The 22282-nt window shown below is 43.5% G+C and overlaps 2 protein-coding genes across 14 annotated transcripts in view; one reads left to right on the top strand and one right to left on the bottom strand.

The window, feature by feature from the left end:
* The window catches only part of WDSUB1 (WD repeat, sterile alpha motif and U-box domain containing 1), a 49842-nt gene extending 40094 nt beyond the window's left edge, over positions 1–9748 (top strand). For all 8 annotated transcript variants that reach the window (XM_059394048.1, XM_059394045.1, XM_059394046.1 and 5 more), the window contains one exon: positions 6687–9748. In XM_059394048.1, the coding sequence (XP_059250031.1) occupies positions 6687–6844 (158 nt within the window). In that variant the 3' untranslated portion in view covers positions 6845–9748. The remainder of the gene's footprint in view (positions 1–6686) is intronic.
* Positions 9350–22282, bottom strand: part of TANC1 (tetratricopeptide repeat, ankyrin repeat and coiled-coil containing 1) — a 227620-nt gene continuing 214687 nt past the window's right edge. For all 6 annotated transcript variants that reach the window (XM_059394028.1, XM_059394032.1, XM_059394031.1 and 3 more), the window contains exons 20-26: positions 20976–21099; positions 20481–20656; positions 17793–17925; positions 16333–16424; positions 14298–14444; positions 13108–13208; positions 9350–12467 (exon numbers count right to left, since the gene is read on the bottom strand). In XM_059394028.1, coding sequence (XP_059250011.1) covers positions 11036–12467; positions 13108–13208; positions 14298–14444; positions 16333–16424; positions 17793–17925; positions 20481–20656; positions 20976–21099 — 2205 coding nt within the window. In that variant the 3' untranslated portion in view covers positions 9350–11035. The remainder of the gene's footprint in view (positions 12468–13107; positions 13209–14297; positions 14445–16332; positions 16425–17792; positions 17926–20480; positions 20657–20975; positions 21100–22282) is intronic.

Here is a 22282-nt window from a genome sequence, read left to right as displayed (position 1 = left end):
ATGTGGAGTCCTCCGTATCATGCATGAACTTAGAGCTGAGAGACAATAGCTTAATAAGTCCAATCAGCATTTAGCAAGTCAAATCAAAGAGGAATCAATAGCCCTCATGTGTAAGTGTATGTAAACAAAAGCAATTAAAAGTGTAACATTTCCACAACATGGGACTGAGAGGGTATTATGCTAAGACAGAGAAGAACAAGTGCCATGATTTCACTTCTATGTGGAATCTTAAAGTGAACAAGAAGGAGAACAGACCCACAAATATAGAGAATAAACTGATGGTTGCCAAAAGGGAAGGGGGGTAAGGGAATGGGCAAAATGGGTAGAGCGGGGAGGACATAGGCTTCTACTTGTGGAATAAGTAAGGGGGACAAAAGGTACAGCATAGGAAATATAGTCAAGGATACTGTAATAGCTTTGTATGGTGACAGATGGTAGCTACACACTTGTGAGCATAGCATGATACACAGACTTACCAAATCACTGTGTTGCACACCTAAAACTAACATTGTGTGCCAACTTCAATTTAAAAAAGAATGTAAAAGGGCACCTGGATGGCTCAGTCATTAAGTGTCTGCCTTTGGCTCAGGTCATGATTTCAGGGTCCTGGAATCGAGCCCCACATAGGGCTCCTGGTTCAGTGGGGAGCCTGCTTCTCCCTTCTGCACTTCCCCTGCTTGTGTTCCCTTGCTCTTTGTCAAATAAATAAAATCTTTAAAAAAAATGTACAACAGAGGACTTAATGTACAAGGTAGTTATGAAGAAAACTATAGAACATCCCTGCAAAGTAAATTTAGAACAAATGGAGAACATACCATGATGACAGGAAGACACAAGGTCAACAAGATGTCACTCTTTCCTAGTGAATATAGAAGATAATGATTAGCTTCCACTGGGAAAGGCCACCCAACAAATAATCTAGAAAATAGGGGTGCCTGGGTGGTTCAGTCCTTAAGTGTTTGCCTTTTGCTCAGATCCTGATCCCATGGTCCTGGGATCAAGCTCCACATTAGGTTCCCTGATCAGCAGGAAGCCTGCTTCTCCCTCTCCTACTCCCCCTGCTTGTGTTCCCTCTCTTGCTGTGTCTCTGTCAAATAAATAAACAAATATTTTAAAAAGAGGAGTGTCACTAACCTTATCAGATAATGGAACATGTTTTAAGCCTTTATAAATAACACAGAATGGCACGTGAATAGACAAAACAATGGAAAAAAATTTTTTTAAACCCAGAAATTGACTCAAGTGCATTTGGAAATTTAGTGAATGGTAAAAATGGCATATGTTAAATCAGTGGTAACAATAAATATTTAAAAAGTGGTATTCTCACAACTAAATAGCCATATGGGAAAGGGTAACACTGGCTTCATCTCTTACGCTGCACATCTAACTTTCAAATGGATTAGAGATGTAAACATTAAAAAAAAAGTCCCAGAAGAAAATGTAGATAAATTCCTTGATAATATGGAAATTATTTTCCTAATTACTTCCTAACCTGGACTCAAAATCCAAGGGAAAGGTGTGGAAAAATAATGAAGTGTTTATATTCCAAAGATATTAAAAATATTCAAGGAATACCAATTTTCAATTGTACAAAAACTAGAAGAGGGAGTATTTCCAAACTCATTTTACAAAAGCAGCATTACCCTGGTAGTAAAACCATATAAGAACACTACAAGAAAATTATGGACCAGTATCCCTATTGAACACAGATGTAAAATTCCTCAGTTTTAGCAACCAAATTCAATACATTAAAAGGCTTACACACAGTGATCAAATGGGATTTATTCCAAGGTTTCAAGGATGGTTCAACCTCTGTAAATCAACATGATACACCACATTTAACAAAAGGAAGGATAAAAATCCTATCTCAATTGATGCACAAAAAAACCATTGACAAAATTCAACATCTGTTATAAAAGTGCTCAACAAGGGCGCCTGGGTGGCTCAGTGGGTTAAGCTGCTGCCTTTGGCTCAGGTCATGATCTCAGGGTCCTGGGATCGAGTCCCACATCGGGCGCTCTGCTCAGCGGGGAGCCTGCTTCCTCCTCTCTCTCTCTCTGCCTGCCTCTCTGCCTACTTGTGATCTGTCTCTGTCAAATAAATAAATAAAATCTTAAAAAAAAAAGTGCTCAACAAAATGGGTATAGAGGTAATGTACCTCAACATAATAAAGGCCATATATGACAAGCCTGCAGCTAACATCAATGTCAGCAGTGAGAAGCTGACATCTTTTCCAGTAAGATAAGGAACAAGCAGGAGGACCTACTTTCCTCACTTTTACTTAACATAGTATTGGAAATTCTAGCCTGAGAAGTTAAGCAAAATAAAGTAAAATAAAATGCACCCAATTTGGAAAGGAAGTGATAAAACTGTATTTGTAGATGACATGTTTTTATATATGGAAAACTGTAGAATCCACAAAAAACCTGTTAGAACTAATCAACAAATTCAGCAAAGTTGCAAAATATAAAGTTAATACACAGGAATTTGTTGTATTTCTGTATACTAGTAACAAGCTCTCAGAGAAATTAATACTCCCATTTACAAATGTATCACAAAGAACAAAATACCTAGGAATAAACTTAACCAAGGAGGTTAAAAAAAAAAAACCCTGTACACTGAAAACTGGAATATATTAAGAAACTGAATAATATACAAAGAAATGGAAAGACATGGATTGAAAGAATGTTAAAATATCCATTCTACCCAAAGCAATCTACAGATTCAGTGAAATCCCTGTCAAAATCCCAATGGCATTTTTTTCACAAAAAAATATAGCAGATTTGTATGGAATCACAGATCCTGAATAGCCAAAGCAATCTTAACCAAAAAAGCTGGAGACTTCACAATTCCTGATTTCAAACTACATTACAGAGCTGTAGTATTAAAAGAGTACAGAATGGGCATAAAAACAGATAGAATAGAGTGCCTGGAAATATATCTACACACATATGATAACAAAAGAACCAGGAATATCCATAGGGAAAGGCCTCGTCAGTAAATGGTGCTGGGAAAACAGCAACCATGTGCAAAACAATGAAATGGGACCACTATCTTACACCATCTACAAAAATTAACTCAGAATGGATTAGAGACATGTAGGACACAAAACCAAAAAACTCCTATGAGAGGGGCACCTAGGTGGCTCAGTCGGTTAAGTATCTGCCTCTGGCTTAGGTCATGATCTCAGGGTCCTGGGATTAAGCCACACATTGGACTACCTGCTCAGCGGGGAGTCTGCTTCTCTCTTTGACCCTCCCCCTTCTCATACTCTGTCTCTCTCTCTAATAGATAAATGCAATCCTTAAATTTAAAAAAAAAAAAAAAAAAAAAAAAACTCCTAGGAGAAAACATAGTTGGTAAGCCCCTTGATATCTGTCTTGGCCATTATTTTTTTGATGTAACAACAAAAGCAAAAGCAAAAATAAGTGGGACTACATCAAACTAAAGAGCTTAGGCACAACAAAAGAAACCATCAGCAAAGTGAAAAGGCAGCTTATGAAATTGGAGAGTATTTGCAAATCACATATCTGATAAGGGTTAATGTCCAAATTATATAAAGAACTCCAACTCAGTAGAAAAAAAGAAAAAAGATGGGCAGAGGATGTGAATGTTCATTTTTCCAAAGATGACATACATATGGTCAACAGTCAGGGGACTACCAAACCACAATGAGCTGTCCCCTCGTAACTGTTAGAAATGGTTATGATATATATATAAAAAGTGTTGGTGACAATGTGGAGAAAAGGGAACCCTTATTTGCTGTTTGGGAGGAATGTAAAATGGTGCAACCACTATGGCAAACAATATGGAGCTCCTCAATTTAAAAATAGAACTACCTTGGGGCACCTGGGTGGCTCAGTGGGTTAGAGCCGCTGCCTTCGGCTCAGGTCGTGATCCCAGGGTCCTGGGATTGAGCCCCACATCGGGCTCTCTGCTCAGCAGGGAGTCTGCTTCTTCCTCTCTCTCTGCCTGCCTCTCTGCCTACTTGCGATCTCTGCCTGTCAAATAAATAAATAAAATCTTAAAAAAAAAAAATAGAACTACCTTATGATTCAGCAATTCCACTTCTGGGTATTTTTTCAGAGGAAGCAAAATCACTAACTTGAAAAGGTATCTGTAGCCCCACATTCATTGCCAGTATTTATAATAGCCCAGACATAGTAACCACCCTGTCCATTAGTGGTTGAGTGCAAAAAGAGAATGTATATATGCGCAATGGAATAGAGCCTTACAAAAGGAAATCCTAACATTTGTGCCATTGTGGCTAGACTTTGAGGACATTGTACTACGTAAAATAAGTCAGAAATAGAGAAATACCTTATGATCTCATTCACATGTAGAATCTAAGACAAAACACAGAATTCATTGATAGAGAGAACAGATCGGTGGTTGCCAGAGGCAGGGATGGGGGAATGGTCAAAGTGTGCAGGGAGTCAATAAAAACCTCCAATTACGAAATTAGTCTAATTGATACAATGTTCAGCATGGTGACTATAGCAATAATGTATTTTAGAAAGTTGCTAAGGGATTTAATTGAAATCTCGTTGACCCAATTAGTTTGAGGCATACACACAGTGATTCAGCAAGTCTATACACAATGCCTCACTCACCGCAAACGTCGCCAGCCTCCGTCTCCGTACAACACCACTACAAGTCATGGACTGTATTCCCACTGCTGTGCCTTTCATCTCCATGACTTACTCATTGCTTATGTGGAAGCCTGTATCTCCCTCTCCCTTTCCCTCTTAAAGAAATCTTACAAGTCTCCCATCACAAGAAAAAGGAAAAATTCGTAATTCTGTGTGGTGATGCATGTTTATGAGAGCTATTGTGATTTCACAATATAGCAAAGAATTATGTTGTGCATCTGAAACTGGTATGTCAATTGCATCTCAGTGTTTAAAAAGAAAAAAATCTAAGTAAAGCCTAATAGAAAAATGGCCCCCAAATAGTTAACAGTTCACAGGAAAAAGAAAAGCAATTGGTTCTTAAGCACTTAAAAAGTAATGTTCTATCTTCCTCCAAATAAAGCTACCTGATACACTGTAGCATTGTTTATGAGAGACTGGTAAAAATCCAGTTTGACAACATTTTCTCTTGGTGAAGCTATTCGGGGAAAAAAGCCTCATCGATGTAAGTAGCAGGAATAAAAATGATAGAATTCCTATGGAAGTATTGGCATATCTAGCAAAATTATATACTTTTTTAAAGATTTTATTTATTTACTTGACTGAGATCACAAGTAGGCAGAGAGGCAGGCAGAGCTGAGAGCTTGACACAGGTCTCGATCTCAGGACCCTGGGATCAGGACCTGAGCTGAAGGCAGAGGCTTTAATCCACTGAGCCACCCAGGCACTCCAAAATTATATACTCTAATGCAGCAATCCTGCTTCTGGAATCTCCCCCCAAATAAGACTGTCCATTGCAACATCATTTGTAAAAGGCAAAGACGGGAAACCGAGATGTCCATCAGTACATCTGTACAGGGGACCACCGTGGGGGAATAAAAAGGCAAAGGGTATAGTTAAAACAGGTGCAAAATAGTGCACCATATGCTAGCTCTAGTAAGAATGTGTATGCATTGTGTTTACACACACTTATATTTCCAAGAAGAAACAAAAGGATAAAAATATACATGGTTACCTGTTTGGGATGAGAACAGACTCCTCTGAATGTACCTGTTTTACAGTTTTTACTCTGCAGTCACTTAAATGTTTTACAGAATTAAATCATGCAAAACAAACCGACCTAAAAATTGAGAGGCTAAAAAAGGGAAGCAAATTAACACAATTATATGTCAAGTTGGTAACATAACCGAATGGAAGAACTTTTTTTTTTCCAAGTGATTTTCATCAAACACAGTATTTCAGTTAGAAAACCCTAGTGGATCTATACTTGTTGACACAAAGAGGCAGAAAGAAACCTTGTTTCTTTCGCAGTCTATGTTAGTCACATATTGACACTGTTAGTTTGAAACTGTTGTATGTTTGTAAATTAAAGCAAATAAATGTGCAAATGTAACCAGGAACTAAGATTTTTCAGTTTAAAGAGAAGGAGCTAAGAGTAAAAAATAAAGTAAAGCAAATACTCATCTTTATATGTGCAGAGGCAAAGATTTTTGCACAAACATATATAACAAACCTCAGCCCTTGGCATTTAAAAAAAAATCATAAATCCCTTTATTATCAAGTCCTTAGTGGGATGAGTTCTATAATCTCTTGGTATCCATTTCCCTGAGTTTTCAGTATGTCAGAAAGTTTGGCTGAGGTATTGCTAAGGCTCTCCTCGTTAGTGATCTTACTTTTCACACACCGCTGACAGCTCTAAGGCAGTTCGTCTTCACAACCGCTCTCCTCGACCTGGCGCTTTTCCTTTCTTCTTTTCTGCTACACCTAAATTGTGGACACAGAACTTTGCTGTAGTTTTTATGTTCAAAATTATCAGTAAAATACTGACACCGTTGCAGGTTATTTGTGAAATCTCGATGCATCTTCTAGGGCAGAATTTAAGGTGTGGTGGCAAAAGTATTTTAGGAGTAGTGATACAAGATTACCACTTAAATCACAATAATGGCCTTGGCAGTTGAAGTTGGTATATTCAACTCCTTTTTGCTAATCCAAACCTCCCTTTCCTACACTGCAAATAACTTGTGTGGGGGGGTTCTTTTTTTTTTTTTTTTTTAGATGGCTATTCATATGAAAAGGAAGCAATGGAAAATTGGATCAGCAAAAAGAAACGTACAAGCCCCATGACGAATCTTGTTCTTCCTTCAGTGGTACTGACACCAAACAGGACTTTGAAAATGGCCATCAGCCGATGGCTAGAGACACATCAAAAATAAAATAATTTATACTGTTTATATTCTTCAGTGATCTTGATTGAATGATTGAAAGGTAAATACGAATCAGATATTATTAAAAGCAAATCAGAAAGAGTGAATTTAGTTACCTATAAAAACCTTTTCTTTAAATTGTATGGACTAAGTAACATATCTGACTTCTATTTTTACTATAAAAGCCTTTTTGTATTAGTGAAAGAAATCTTAACCTGTAGGAAAATAAAGTTTCACTCTGACTTAAAATTGCAGTGCTCATATTTATTCTTGCTTAGATATAAGTCATGTTCTCATTACAACTACAGATCAGAATAATCTAGAACACAACATTGAAATCCTAGTTAATAGCCATTAATTTGATAACTCTTTGGAATCCTTTTAAAGAGAATTTATAGCAAAACAGTTGCAGTTCTATCACTAAATTGAGAAAGTTGTTTTGAAATGCTTATTAATGAGCAGTTCCGTTGGATTCTAAATTTGCAAGGTGGTAATGATTTTTCCCCACAGTCCAAACCTGTGTAGAAGTTAGATGGAGTAAATTATCATGAATATGTCATGCCTTGTTGAAATATAGTAGCAAACCAGCCTCATTTTAGAGTTCAGAATTCAAGTTATCATGGAACATTCTAAACTAGGGTAACGATACACTTTTACAGAAGAGATTGGTTTTAACACAACACCCTGATAAGAGTTCCCTCAGCAGAAAACATCAAGTTCACAAAGTTGAGGTGGTAGTGACTTTCCCTGCCTGTCCTGAGCTGTGTCCCAGAATGGAAGGCACGTTAGAACCCAGCCATAAGAGCAGGCAGGGCCCAAGACTTTGGGCTTACCCCCCACCCCAAACCCTCTTTTTAACTGGTCAAAAATTCACTCAGAAATGAGAGAGGAAAAGTGATGTAACTATGTATATAGTCTTTTTCTATATTTTACAAATGTACATCTGATATGCTCTATGTTCACAGAACTGTGGAAAGCCTAGCTACCACAAAAATCTGCAAATAGCTTATCTTTATAATTGCTGCTTTGTAGAACTTCCATCCTCCTAATGGATTACTAAATTTTATTTCCTTTGTGTCCTAGCTGGGATTTACAGTCTGATTCCACAAGAGGATTTTCTTTTTCATGCCACCCATACTTCTTACATTCAAGTGAGAACCGGAAAAAAAAAAAAAGGTTGGGAACAGGTTTTAGGTGTTTTTTCTATTGTATTCTTTAGAGGAAGTATATTAACATAATTTTAACAAAAGATTTTTTTTTTTAAGTGACACAGCCCACCACTGGGACAAATATCTTTTGTTTTGATCGACAGACTTATTTTCCGAAAGAGGCGGACTGATTTTTTACATAAAAATTACTAAAAATCATTGACATAATTGATAGAAAACAAAGACAAAAGACCGGTTATCTTTTAAATGTGTTAAAGAAGGCGATTTTCTCTTCTACATTTCACCATCATAGTTTCTTATTAAACAAAATGGTTGAAAACTAAGATGCCAATAATTTTTACTAAAGCGAAGTGCTTCTGTTTATGAATGCAAATAAATTCATAACCAGACAACTCCTCCTCCCTGCCCCCAACTCAGACGCACAAGCAAACCAAATCCAAAACCAGCCAGAGGAAGGGTCCCCCCAAGGTCCCTCCGCTGTCCTCCCCAGGCTGAGCCCTTCTCCGAGGACAACATGGGAGCAGTGCTTACCTGCCCGCAGCCCCGGCCCAGGACTGACTCGTGGCTTCCTAAGATGACTTCACTCCTTTCTGGGGTAACTGGACCAATAACTTTACTAAGACTATATCTAAATCCTAATGTAGTTTATAATAAATTCCAGTAGTCCCACTGATAGCTTCATATCCAGAGTCATCTAACAATCATCTATGAGTTAAAAACTTATCCCTCCCATCTTTGTTTTGTTTTTAACCTCTAAGTTTAATATACAGCTTTAAAGAAGGTCTGCAAACACTTTCTTCAGTCTTGCTAACAATAGCCATACCCAGACACGAACCTGAAGGAGTCCTAGGGGACACCCTGGCTTAAGACTCCCCATCAGGGTTTTATCACAATACAACCCAGTTTGATGTTCACTTTCATTCCCACTGCTCGGAGACAGAACTGTGTGGGTATAAAGACAAATGCATCCTTTTAACTGAAAGATTATATCATCAACACAGTGTTCGATATATTGCCAAAGTGAGAGTTACAGTATGAAAGGGCTTCTGTTGCCAGTAAAAACAGACACCAAGATTTCTGGAACATGAAGTACAGAATGCTCTTCCTCCTACTGCAGGCAAAAGGACTAATGTTAACCATGAATATTCTGGGATGTCTTGAAGCCTCTTCTTTTTCTGAAATTATTATTCAATGAAATTAAATATGCATCTGGTAGTATTACTATAAACATAGACTTATCACTGTTTCCTTTAAGGCAATAAGATCACCCAGGGTTAAACCGAAGCAGATCGTTGTCATCACGGCAGTCTCTACTTACCCACTGTTTCATTTACTACAAAACAGATTCTATTAATACTCTTTATTCCATATGGAAAAGTACAGTAGTTGTGCAGAAACAAAACTACATAAAGAAAGAGTAAGACTTTCACAAATATTAAAGAAAACAATGAACAATAAATAAGCCATAGTAATTATAGCAGAACTCATGGAAAGCCTATAAAAACCAGAGAGCTGTACAAAGTACGCTTACACACTCAGGAACAAATGTTGAAGAATGACACCAGAAGACCTCCTGTTCATACAAAACCATAAGGATGCTCACAAGAACTTCAAGACAACTATTCATTTTTAAAACATTCTGTAAATATAGAACTTCCTTCTCCCCAATTCTAGAAAATAAATTTCACATCCCGACATATAAAACAACTAAACTCCCACTTCTCTCAATTTAGCATTTTCACATCCTCCAATAGCACACCATTTTCATATAAAAATACCTTTAAACCAAGGTTCATTCTTGTACCTTATTTTTACAAAGGATACAAATAATACATCAGTTTGGACTTAGTAGCACCTCAAAGGTGTTCATATAAATGAGATAAAGTGCTGTTACTGGTATACTGTTAACATGCCTTAATAACATTGTTCAGTGCAATAACCAGCATGAAGGAAGCTTACCAAGAACATGCAAATATATGAGCTTTTTTATGATTAACTACTTGAAATAGTTATATTTACAAGTCTGAATACAACTTGCCTATCTAATATGTACAACATGTGACTATAAAGTCATGATTGTGTAATGAAACAAAAGCAACGACCAACCATACTTTAAGTATCCAAATCTAATACTGTCCTTAAAGGACATGGGAACACCTGTTCCAGGACTGCGATCATTGTTAAAAGCAGTCTGGGAACCAGCTGAGAGCGAATTTATGTTATAAACAGTGCTGTATCCTTGGTATTTTAGCCTAAATCCAACTTTAGCCTAAAACCACCAATCATGATTCTAAATGGCTTACGCTATTTCCAAATGTTAAAAACACCTTGAAGTGGGAATATAGTTCCAAAAAAGGTGCTATAAAAATATTTTTAATGAGAACCAGAACATGGAACTAAATGTTTAATCCTCTTAAGGGAACGATTACTCAGGGAGCAATACTTGGATGTTCTCGTATTTTGCTTAGAAAAACAAAAAAATCAGCTGTATAACATTTATAGTCACATTTATGTTCAGCTAGAAACTTTTATATATTTATGTATAAAAAATTGGAATTTGACTCAATGGAACTGAAACTTGAAAATTCCATCTTTTCCAGAATACATCATCTGAACATTGTGTCATGAGTTAGACCTAGCACTAGACACTGACATTCTCTAAGAAATAGTACAATTTTCCCACATAGCAAAGGCTAAGAGAAACGTGATAGAAACCAAACCATTTCATAGAGAAAAGCGTAAGTTAATGTCTTCTTGGCATTTTTAAATGTTTAACTGAATATGCATAACTAGTTATAGTTTTTAATTCTGGTTAACATTTTTATTTATGGTGACTCCTAGCTATTTATCAAAGAAATTTTATCCCACATTTTTTGAATATATCAATGGCACCTGATCTGCCCTCAAGGAAAAAAGAAAAAAAAAAAAAAAACATAGCTGACAGGTAATTTTTCTCATGAAAAACCTTTTAATTACCACCAGGAGCTAGCACACTGTTTTCCCAATCCCACATGTGGTTCTCTCTTAAGGCTCACACATTTGACTCTATGAATGATCGCTTTGGTTTGGCTGAAGGGAGGTGACTCCTGTGGGCTTCGTTACTGACGTGAGGCTGCTGTTTAGAGCTGCTCTCCTGATACAGATGAGACACAGTCTTGGCGATCCTGTTATCTTGACAGTGGACTGCCGTTTGGCATTTCTTCTCTTCCAGCTCCTTCCCCGGTGCCCCATTGTGGACACTGCCACCCAGGGTAGAAACAGAACAGGTTTTGGCTTGGCTAGCGTATCCTCCCGCTTGTTTGAGAGAGGGCTTCTCCGAGTTCAAGGACTGCAGGCCGGCTGCGGAGGTCGCGTTCGTCAGGAGCCCCTCCGGCAGCTGACAGTGCCAGGCGCGGCCGGGGGGATTGCTCTGCTGCTGGAACCTCGCGGTCTTATCCATGATGCCCATGAACGGAGTGTTGCGCGGCCTGTGCTCCGCTGTGCCGCTCTGCACCGGGTTAACAGCCTTGTCTTTAATGCGAACGTCCGGTCCTTGGCCCTTGAAGCCGTCGGAAAAACTGCTGCTTGACGTCAGACTGCTGGTGGAGCTTGACATCTTGATGCTGCCGGACGGAGAGCCAGAAGAGCCCGAGCTCAGGGAAGCGGGATGTCGCCCGTCGCCGCGGCTGGCCAGCCGGCCCTGGTTTAAAGGAGCCACGTCCACAGCAATGGGGGCATGAGACAGAAGCCTCTCGGCAGTTTTTATCTTGCTGGGTAAAGGATAGGCGGCAGCCCCCTCGCCGAGCGGCCGCTGGACGCCGTGGCTGGGGCCCAGCCGCTCTCCGAAATGGCCGGAACCGCTTCCCACGGTCAAAGTACCTGTGCCCTCCAGACGCTGGTTTCTGCCGCCGGCAGGAGCGGCCGCCATCCCCCCCGGCAGAGGGCTCGGGGAAGGAGTCTGAGCGGAGACCTGCATTTTGGTGCTGCCGCTTCGCACGCCCGCCTGCCCGGGCCCCGGACGCTGGCTGGTCTTCACTATCTGCGCCTGCCGCGTGGGCTGCATCACCAGCCCCGGCGGAGCCACGGCCTCCCTCGGCGCCTTCCCGACCCCCGGCCTGTTCTGCGGGGACACCGGCCTGACTCTGGCCTGCAAGCCTTCCTGAAGGTTTCGGATGTACGGGGAGGGGACACACGAGGGTGGCTGAGGCCTGGGCGTCGGGGAAACGGACTCTTCCTGGGAGGAAGTTTCTTCTTCTTCGGCCTCCTCGAGATGGAAGTGGTCGTTCAAGCCAGGGGTCGGGGTGTCCTCTTCGTTATCCGAGTCGTTGGGTGGCGCTGCTGGTGGGCCCTGCTGTTTCTGCTGTTGGCTCCTCTGGACTTGCTTGCATTCCTCCTCCACACGGGCCAGGAGCCTCTTGATTTCCTGATTGGTGGGACACAGTTTCACAGCTTCCCGTAGGTCAGCCAGGGCCGCCACAAACTGCCTTTATGGCAAAACAGAAGACGGAGTTACAAGCTGTGTAGGAACATGCTCTGGAGGTCACTGTTCATAACAGAGCTCTGCGAACAAGAACGAGTCTGGAACACCGACCAGGGTGGACAGGAGCCATTCTGCACTAGCTTAGAGCTACTCAGCCACGAGGGAGCGAATTCGGACCCACACCTGCGCCTTGCCAGGGGCCCCCTTTCTCTGTAAACACCACTGGGCCGGGAGCGGGAACAAGCATAAACCAGTGGGGGTCGGAATCTTTCTTCACCACCGCCTCTCACGCCGTCCATCTCTAACCTAAAACTCCTACAGGCCTCTCCTCCCTTCCCCCACCTACCTGCTCCCGTGTCTCTCGCCGGCGGCTTCCCTGCGACACAGACTAATCTAAGGATTCTGTGTTGCGGTGGCAGCTGGGGTGCAGGGAGGAACAGTTACTGGGATGTCAGGAGACACACGTCTACCCATTGCTAATACCCACTGTGGCGCCCCTTGGAAGCTACCAATTTAGTATCAAAAGGGATGAGAGGCATTTGAGTAATGCCTGTGAATGACACCCCCCCAAGTCAACCAGCAGTGTCGGTACCAGAAAACCCCGAGAAGGCGTCTCTAGTCGCAGATCGCACCCCGGACAGTACCTGCTATTTCTCTTCGCTCTTGCCCTGGCATAAAAGGCTTCATAGGACTTTGGTTTCAATTCGAGAGCCTTGGAAGCAAATTCTTCTGCCATGCCAAAGTCCTAGTGTCAACATTTAAATACAGGAGTCAGAGGAAGCCCTAAGACAGGATTACGGGCAGCTTTTTTTTTTTTTTTTTAAAGATTTTTATTTATTTATTCGACAGACAGAGATCACAAGTAGGCAGAGAGGCAGGCAGAGAGAGAGAGGAGGAAGCAGGCTCCCTGCTGAGCAGAGAGCCTGATGCGGGACTCGATCCCAGGACCCTGGGATCATGACCTGAGCCGAAGGCAGAGGTTTTAATCCACTGAGCCACCCAGGCACCCTATGGGCAGCTTTTTAATAGGAGTCTTGTTCTACAGGTTAGCAGAGAATTGGGATAGCTGGGAAGGAAAAGGCCAAGGGAAGTTTTATTTCTCTTGTTTTAAAGTAGGGAGATAGTTAAAGCTTATTAGTATCTTAAGAGAAGCATTCAGTAGAGAAACAAAAATTAATGATACAAGATGGAGAAAACAGCAGTAGAAGCTGTGCACTGGCAGGTGAGCGCGGACGGGAGCTGCACACCAGGGACAGACTCAGAGAGGGCAGAGACGCCCCCACTGGCATAGCGAGGCGCCCGAAACGCGGACACAGAAACAGGCAGGTCAACGGATTTGGTGGTAAGAAGAGGAAGTTAAAAAAAAAAGGAAGTAGGAGAAAGTAGTACTGAAACAAGTCCACTAGTTACTAGTTACAAATTAACTATGAAGTAACTACTACTAATTACAAGTTAACCAGTTACTGGTATAGCCTCTGGGCAAACGCAATAACCACTAGTCACATCCTTCCCTTCTGCATGGGGAGAGCGCTGGCTGCCTGTGACCATGTTGGCCATACCCAGCTGGGAATGGGCGGGGCGGCATCTGGTGGTCTCTCACTGCTGAGGCAGAGGACAGTGCCCTCCTGTACATTCTCTCAGTACCTTGAGAGAAGGGCCATGACAGAGCTCACATGACGACCACCCAAGAGAAGCAGCTCCCCACGCGCCAAGTTCACGGAGATGTGCGAACAAATCCCACAGGACACCCATGCCTTGACCTGTGCAGGGTTGGCCTTCACCGCGAGCCAACACTTCTACTACTAAAAGAACAGACTAAGGGCCCACAGCTTACATTTGTTTTTCTCCGGCAGCGAGACAAATTGAGATAGAGAGAAACTCTTAATTCATTGAATGGCCTCATATCCTCTCCAAATCCTTCCCGGGGAAACTTCCTTAAGGCATACTGGTACCTCTGGGCTGCCTCTTTCATCTTCCCTTTCTAGGAATCAAAAAGCACAGAAATTGATCCTTTTTCAGATGCTCCAAGACGAATAGGCTCCCACAACCTGAAGACCCTGGCAAGGCTATCCCCCCATCACGGAAACCATCAGAACACATGGGAGGGTCCTGCTGAGGGTGCTGCGACCCGGCTGCCATGAACCGGCCTCACTGTCCACACAGGCTCCGGCAGCTTCCGGCCTCGTGCAGGAAGACACAAGCTGGTTTTTTACAAAGCAGCCTGTACATTGCCAAATTGAGAACTATCAATCTTAATAGATCAGATTATCTGGTTATATATATTTTTATTATTATTTTCAGAGAAAGAGAGAGAGAGAGGAGACACACGTGGGGGTCGGGGGAGGGCAAGAGAATCTTAAGCAGGTTCCACACCCAGCTCAGCCGGGCTGGATTTCATGACCCCCAAGGTCATGAACTGAGCCAAAATGAGGAATTGGAGGCTTCCCGGACTGAGCCACCCAGGTGCCCCTCCATTATACATTTTTGAAAACCATCTCTGAAATTATCCTCGTCTAGAGATGTTTTAATGCTAAGTGTAATAGAAATCAGATGAAGAAATGATGCAGTTCTCAAGGCAAGTACAGTCTTGTGGAGAAGCTTAGAACTTGCTGCAGAATCATAATTTTTCTTTGAAGAGGAACTAAACTACGTGCTTTAAAAATCGAACAGCGCCGCACGTCATTTTCAAGGCTAAAGAAATCCATTTGCTCAGTCAGTTCCACAGCGCAGCAGGTATGAAGTCTGTTGAAAATGGCTTGATAGTTCTAACATAATTGCCTACCAAAATTCATATTAAAACCACTTCAAAGCCACAACAACACACACTCTGAACTCAATTTCAAAAGGATTCCAAGGCAGGAACCCTGCTGGGTTGTGCTAGAAGCCTACTTATTTGTTATTATTGAAAAAAGAAAAGGGAAAAACTAAACGTAGCCTGTGCAGCAGCCTCACGATAAAAGGATTAAAATGCTCATAATGCCGTTTTTTGTTTGTTTTCAAAACATTTAATTTTGTCTAATCACAGACCTGGAAAGAGCAGTGCTCCACGTAAATGGCCTACCGCATCTATCTAAGCCAAGGATGGGCCAGCTACAGCTCCCAGGCCAAATATGGCCTGCCACCCACATTTACAAACACAGTCTGACTGGGCCACAGCCACGCCCATTTGCTTGTGTGTCACCTGTGGCTGCTTTCCTGCCACACCAGCGAAACTGGAGAGCGAGACAGAGACCACACAGCAGAGCCTACGACAGTTACTGTCTGGCCCTTTACAGGAAAAGTCCACTGGCCTCCTATCTAAGCTGATGTCTTATTTTGGAAATTTTACTTTAAATTTTATTTGAAATTTTTACTTTTAAATTATAAGTCTTTATATTTCCATTTTCAAGGGAAAATGGGGGAAAAATTAAGTCAGTCTCCTGAGTAACAGAGTATATTATATGCTCCCTATCTTAAGTGAAAACATCTCTAGAAGCCATTTCAAATGGCAGAAGCTTATGGCTATTAAAACTAAAGTAATAGAGTCTTAGGAGATTTAATGATCCTTTTTTTCTGAAGCTGCCTCTTGAGTGTCCCTTTCTCACGTGTGTCCCCATGCAGTGTGCTAAGGGACCTCCCGCTGGGAGCCACTGTACCTTCATGCCAAGGCTTCAGGCTGAGTCACAGCCGCAAGGACTCCTTCCGAGGGAACAGTTCTCACACAGAGGGCCTTCTCCCTGGAAGGTCCTGCTGTTAAGGCACAAAAGCCTGGGCCCCGGGCCTCACAAGTGGCTCCTGAAGCCGGGCTGTGGCTCCTGAACCGGAGTGGTGTGCAGGCTAAGAGACCATTCGCAGGCCATCACATCCTAGAAAAGGCCAATACCACTTACTTTGTACATCATGTTTCCTTCCTCCATCAACTTCTGTAAAAGTATAATCAAAATATCAGGCTTGGAAGTGGCCATTGCCCAGGCAGCATTTCCTGCAAAACAAAGACGCATTTAGACACATGTCAGTGCTCTGAGAAGAAAGGAGGTCACAGCTTCTGAGGCAGCGCCACAGTGAAGGTCACGGACAGCAGTATGGTGTGTCCGCAGCCTCCAGGCAATGGTAAAATGAAGGGGATACAGGCTGGCCCCGGGGAGTGGGTCTCCCTTCAGACCTGCCTCACACTGAAGGAAGCACAAGAGAGGGAGGCTGTTACCCTGATGAAAATGGAGTGCCGGGAACGGGGGCATCAGAGCGGCTGTGCCCATCTCCCTGACCCTGTTCCCATGGGGAATTTGGGGAGGATCAATTAAACACGGCTTCTGAATAATCTCCTCCGCTTCCTGCAGGGAAGTGGCTGGCGAGTGCAGGCGTGTGCCCTCAGCAGCCTGCGCACTGCGGCCGCCCCGCAGGCCGGCTCTGGCCAGGCTCGCGCTTCTGCGGCCCACAGCCCTGCTCCCACGCAACCCCGCTCCTGAGCACAGGCAGGCAATGTGGCTTACGGAGGAGCCAGGTCAGGAGCCATAGCACTCAGCTTCGAACACGGGCTCTGCCGGGCACTACGGCCTCAGGGAAGCTATGTGCCTCGGTTTCCTCCTCTGTAACATGAGGGGGTTATCACTACCTACTGAGAGGGCAGGTGAGGATGAAAGAAGCTGAAACTAGAAACAGCTCAGAATAATTCCCCAGACAGTGAACTGCTTAGTAATATCCGCTGACCTTCTCCTCTTCGCCAGAGTCCCCTCGTCACGACCACCGCTGGGCAAAGTTCTGGCACACTAAACTACAAAAGCCCTGTTCTGGTGGCCCCGCACCCACACATTCTGGGTGGTGGTGGGTCACGTTCCGGGCAACCACACAGAAGGGGCTCTCCCTACGGAGACCCCTCTGCCCCCTTAGTGTCCTCAAGTGACCCCCTCCATCCTGTTCCCAGTAAATTCTGTGACTTCCTTCACAGAAACTGTTGGGGCTGCCCCTGACGGAGGTTCTTAAACTCAGAGGCTCAGCAGAGACACCTGTGAGCTTTCCTAACCACGATACCCAGCATCCCCCCCAGAGACGAATGGAACAGCTCCCCACCACAGCACCTGGGCATCCCTAACACCTTCAATTCTAGACTGCTTTTCAACACTGGCTGCTGCTCTCGGCCCACACTACAGTGATGATGTTATAAGCTATTTAAACATTTTGGATAACTGTGATTAAATGAGCCTTAAAGTAAAGGAAGAAAAAAGGAAGTCTCTAAGCACCTGACATCTTACTTCCTAACGTCGGAGCAGGTTAAGTCTTTATGGTCCCTGCCATACGCTAGGATCTGGAGCACACCTCCCTCTCCTGCTGCTGAAACGAGGGGTTTACTGACCTAATTTGGCTCCTTTTCTCAGCAGTGTAACCACTACGGATGTGTTTCGACAACCAATGGCTCTGTCCAGGGGGCGCATGCCGCTGTGGTCCACATGCTCGATCACGGCTCCCTTCTCGACCAGATACAGCACCTGCGGTGGGAAAGACAGAGCCCTGAGCGGTGGCCGGTGCCACTTGCTGGTGGCAAGAGGGCCGCGCCCACCCACCTCTGCCTCTCGGGGAGGGGCTGGCAGTCTGAGCTTTACTGTGACTTCCCTACCTCTGCCCATTAAGGACCCTAATGGAAATGAAGCAGACAGGAAACAGGAGCTACAATCCAGTCTGCCGCTGGCAAGCAGGAAGGCGGGTGAACACTCCTAAGGAGGGACACGCTATGTACACGCACCCGCACTCCGCAGAGGAGTATATGCACGTCCACTTCCCAGCCACAGAGACGGCCACAATCCTCATCTCCAGTTACTGAGGAGGCAGACGTCAGCAAACCGCCCATGGGCTGGTAGCCCAAGGCAGTGGTATCTCAGAAACATGCGATCCACACTGCCTGCGGCCCGCAAGCTGGAGAAGCTCGAGATCGGATAAACTCAATTACAACTCACTTTAAGGCTTAGGAAAAAGACTCAAATACCGGGAATGTAAAGGAGCAAGTTTTGAGACCGTGCTACATAGACAGATTTGATGTGGTATGACAGCAGTCACCTGGACATAGATCACAGAGGTAAAAACCATTCTGGCTTCTCAAATTGTTCTAGTCAGTAGAAAAGAAGTCTGTAGCCATGTGAATCTGATAGTTCACCAGCTGCTCAAAATGACACTGGATTAATTTCCATAATATATAAAGAGCTTCTACAACTCAACAACAAAAAAACCAAATAACCCAATTTTTTAAAAAAAGGACAAAGGACACGACCAGACATTTCTCTAAAGATGAGATACAAATGGCCACCAAGCATCTGAGAAGATACTCAACATCACTGATCATTAGGGAAACGCAGATGGAAACCACAAGATTATCACCTCACCCCATTAGGATTGCTGCTAACAAAAAGAAGGAAAACAAAATTGTAAGTGTTGGAGGATGTGAAGAAACAGGAACACTTGTGCACTGCTGGTGGGAATGTAAACTAGTGTGATCCCTCTAGATACAGTATGGAATTTCCTCAAAAAATTAAAAACCTGACTATCACCGGATCAAGCCATCCCACTTCCGGGTATACATCCCAAAGAATACAGTTAGATCTGGAAGAATTTACAGGACCTGGAGGAGATATCTGAAAGCCCATGTTCACAAGTACACACACTATTCAAAACAGCCAAGAGCTGGAAGCAATACAAGCATTCATGGACAGATGAACTGATTAATACAGTGTGACAGAGCCACATGACGGGATGTTAGTCAGCCTTAAAAAGGAAGGAAATCCTGTTATAAGCTGCAACATGGATGAACCTTGAAGACATGATGCTTTGTGAAGGCAGCCGGTCACGGAGGGACAACTACTCTAGGACTTCACATAGATGAGGTAGGACAGGAGCCCATTCACGGAAACAAAGCAGAACGGTGGCTGCCCGCGGCTGCAGGAGGAGAGAACCGACGCCTCGCTGAGTGGGTGCAGTGTTTCAGGTTACGGAGAGAAGCGTGGATGTTGGCTGCACAGGAATGTGAAGGGTACATACACTACTGAACTCTTTGCTTAAAATGGCTTAAGATGGTAAATTTTATGTTGTGCGTTTTTTAATCACAATGGAAAAAAAAATTACACTAGAATGCTAAGTGCTTCACACTTCCCTAATACTGATAAACTAGGATTTGGTAAGGTGATAAAAGCTAAAACATAAAAGTGTGGATGTGGGAGATTTAGTTACACAACTGTTTTTGAATATCGACATTAAGTACAATTTACACTGTCCAGGAATTTGAGACCATTGAATGCCAACATCACTGCCTCCTAAAAGCATTAAGGCACAGACATGCAGGATGAGGACAGCTTCTGCTCCAAGCTCCACTGCTTCCAGCAACCCAGGATCTCTCTGGCTAATGTGCACATGAGAACATGAGACATACTTAATGCTTCAGAAGTGTTAACTCTCAAGGAGCCAAACATTGGTTTAACACCTGCTCAGTGACTGGGACGTGGAACCTGACAAAGACATGGTTTTCTGCCCTGAGAGACATTTTGCAGTTCTTAGCTTATTAACATTTTGTCCTTTCTTATCTCTGTTAGACTTGGACACCTGGCAAAGAGATAAAGATAGTGCCCTAAGCATTTACTATTATTTCTAGACAATGGTACATCCATTTAAAAACAAACCAGCTATCTATGTGATTAATAATTTCTTATATAAATAAAAAAGCGATTTTGAAATGCTCTGTACAGGAATTCTATTTATATGGGTTACTGAAAGAAAATAAAACTACATATGCACGTGTGTATACATTTTAATTGTGCGTCTACTGGAGACGGTGTGTAATTGAGTATTTTGAAAATTTTAAGAGTCTATTAAAATCTTTACTAACGTTCTGGAACAGACTGCATGTCACAGAATAAGAGAAAAATGAAAGCAACCCCATAGCATGCCTGCACACGCTGACCACATGCAGACACGGCCTCACACACACGCGGGGACCGGTTCAACTCCGAGAATGGTTTCTGTGTGCGGCTGGACAGCGGGACCACCTGCCGGTACCTACCGTCTCCGCGTCACCGTAGAAGGCGGCCAGGTCCAAGGGAGTGCGGCCATTCTTGTCCGTCTGGTCTATCTCGGCTCCTTCCTCAACCAGGAACTGGACCACTGCTCTGTGACCTTTCAGACAAGCCCAGCTTAAGGCCGACAGCCCCTCTTTGTCCAGAGAAGAAAGTGCGGCACCTGCAGGAACAGTGCATTCACAGAACATGAACTCATGACACAAAGCCCAGAAGCAAACAGACTCACACCTGCAAACACCTGCACTGACGGGTGGCAATCAGGCCTCTGAAATCTGAAGCCGGCGAAATGATCACTGCTGTGCAAGCTGAGAAATGGGTACGACATTCACTGCCCACTCTTTCTACTTATGTGCAGATAAAAAATGTCCGTAACAAAAAAACACTTTGCAAACTTGAATCAGAGTACGGTCAGTGGGTCTGCCAAAGCTCTTTGTTTTGTCCTTCTGGAAGAAACCTCGCAGGGGCTCCCGCACTGCTACCTTTTGAAAGGAGAAATTCCACGGTGCTCAAGTGTCCTTCACAAGCGGCCACCATAAGGGGCGTCCGGCCCTGCTTGTCACTTAGGCTCACGTCACAGCCGCGGTCCAAAAGCAGTCTAACAATCTGAAAGAAACACTTGGAATTATAATCTCCCTGCTCCATGCTCTCTACCCAGGCAGATTTTTCTACACTTAAAAGTAGCAAAGGAGGGGCGCCTGGGGGGCTCAGTGGGTTAAAGCCTCTGCCTTCGGCTCAGGTCATGATCCCAGGGTCCTAGGATCGAGCCCCGCATCGGGCTTTCTGCTCAGCAGGGAGCCTGCTTCCTCCTCTCTCTCTCTGCCTGTTTCTCTGCCTACCTGTGATCTCTGTCTGTCAAATAAATAAATAAGATCTTTAAAAAAAAAAAAAGTAGCAAAGGAGTATCTTCTTCAAATGCCTCTCAAAGTTGTGTGATTTGTAGGGCCTGTGCAATCTTTCCATTGTATTCCTTTGAACAGAATCTTCTTGCAAATATATACTCTTTTTTTTGACAGGTTCAATTCATTACTATGCCTGTGAAACACGTACATACAAGGCACGAACAGTAACAGGGAGAAGGGGAGATACCGATCGCAATCAAGCAATGACCTGATGGCCACAACAGGGCACAGGGGAGACTGGAGAACTGAAGGAGGGGGCGAAGGTCATTCCCACCAGCTACACTCTGGTAGGAGACACAAGCTCTCAGGAAAGCGGTCACCCACCATACTCCCAAGCAACCTGCTTTTCTAAGCCTCAGGGGCTTAGTGGATGGCTTGACCTTCATAGCAGGCAATTTTTAGCAAAGCTTCCTGAAGACATTCTCAGCCTCAGAACTGTGCCTTCAATCAGTGCACGGTGATAAGGCTGGGGAACAAAAACAAAAAACCAGAGGCTTCTCATGCAACTACCATCCCAGTGGGAGGGGCTTTACGGAGGGGGTGGGCTGGAGTCCCCCTCCCCCTGGCACAGTGTGTTACACGCGGACAGCAACAAAAGGTGGCATATTCCCCATGCTTTCCTGTTCCTCAAACACTGACCTGTGCTTTCCAAACTTCCCCATGATTTAGGAAGTCTGAGACCCAGAGACAGGATGAGCAAGGGCAGCACAGAGAAGTTGTGAGGATGATAGGGAGAAAATGGTACAGACCAAACTCTAGGAAATGGAACTGAAAAGCCAAAATCTTGGTGGGGAGCACTTGCAGCTTCTAACAATGGGACGAACAAGGAGTGACATGATTCCATGATGCAAAATTGGATCTAGAAAATTCTTCCTATAATGCACATG

This window comes from Mustela nigripes, chromosome 3 (genome assembly GCF_022355385.1).
Source record: "Mustela nigripes isolate SB6536 chromosome 3, MUSNIG.SB6536, whole genome shotgun sequence".
Classification (NCBI taxonomy): domain Eukaryota; kingdom Metazoa; phylum Chordata; class Mammalia; order Carnivora; family Mustelidae; genus Mustela; species Mustela nigripes.
The sequence above is the reverse complement of the archived record's forward strand: the minus strand, read 5'-3'. Positions and strand labels throughout refer to the sequence as shown.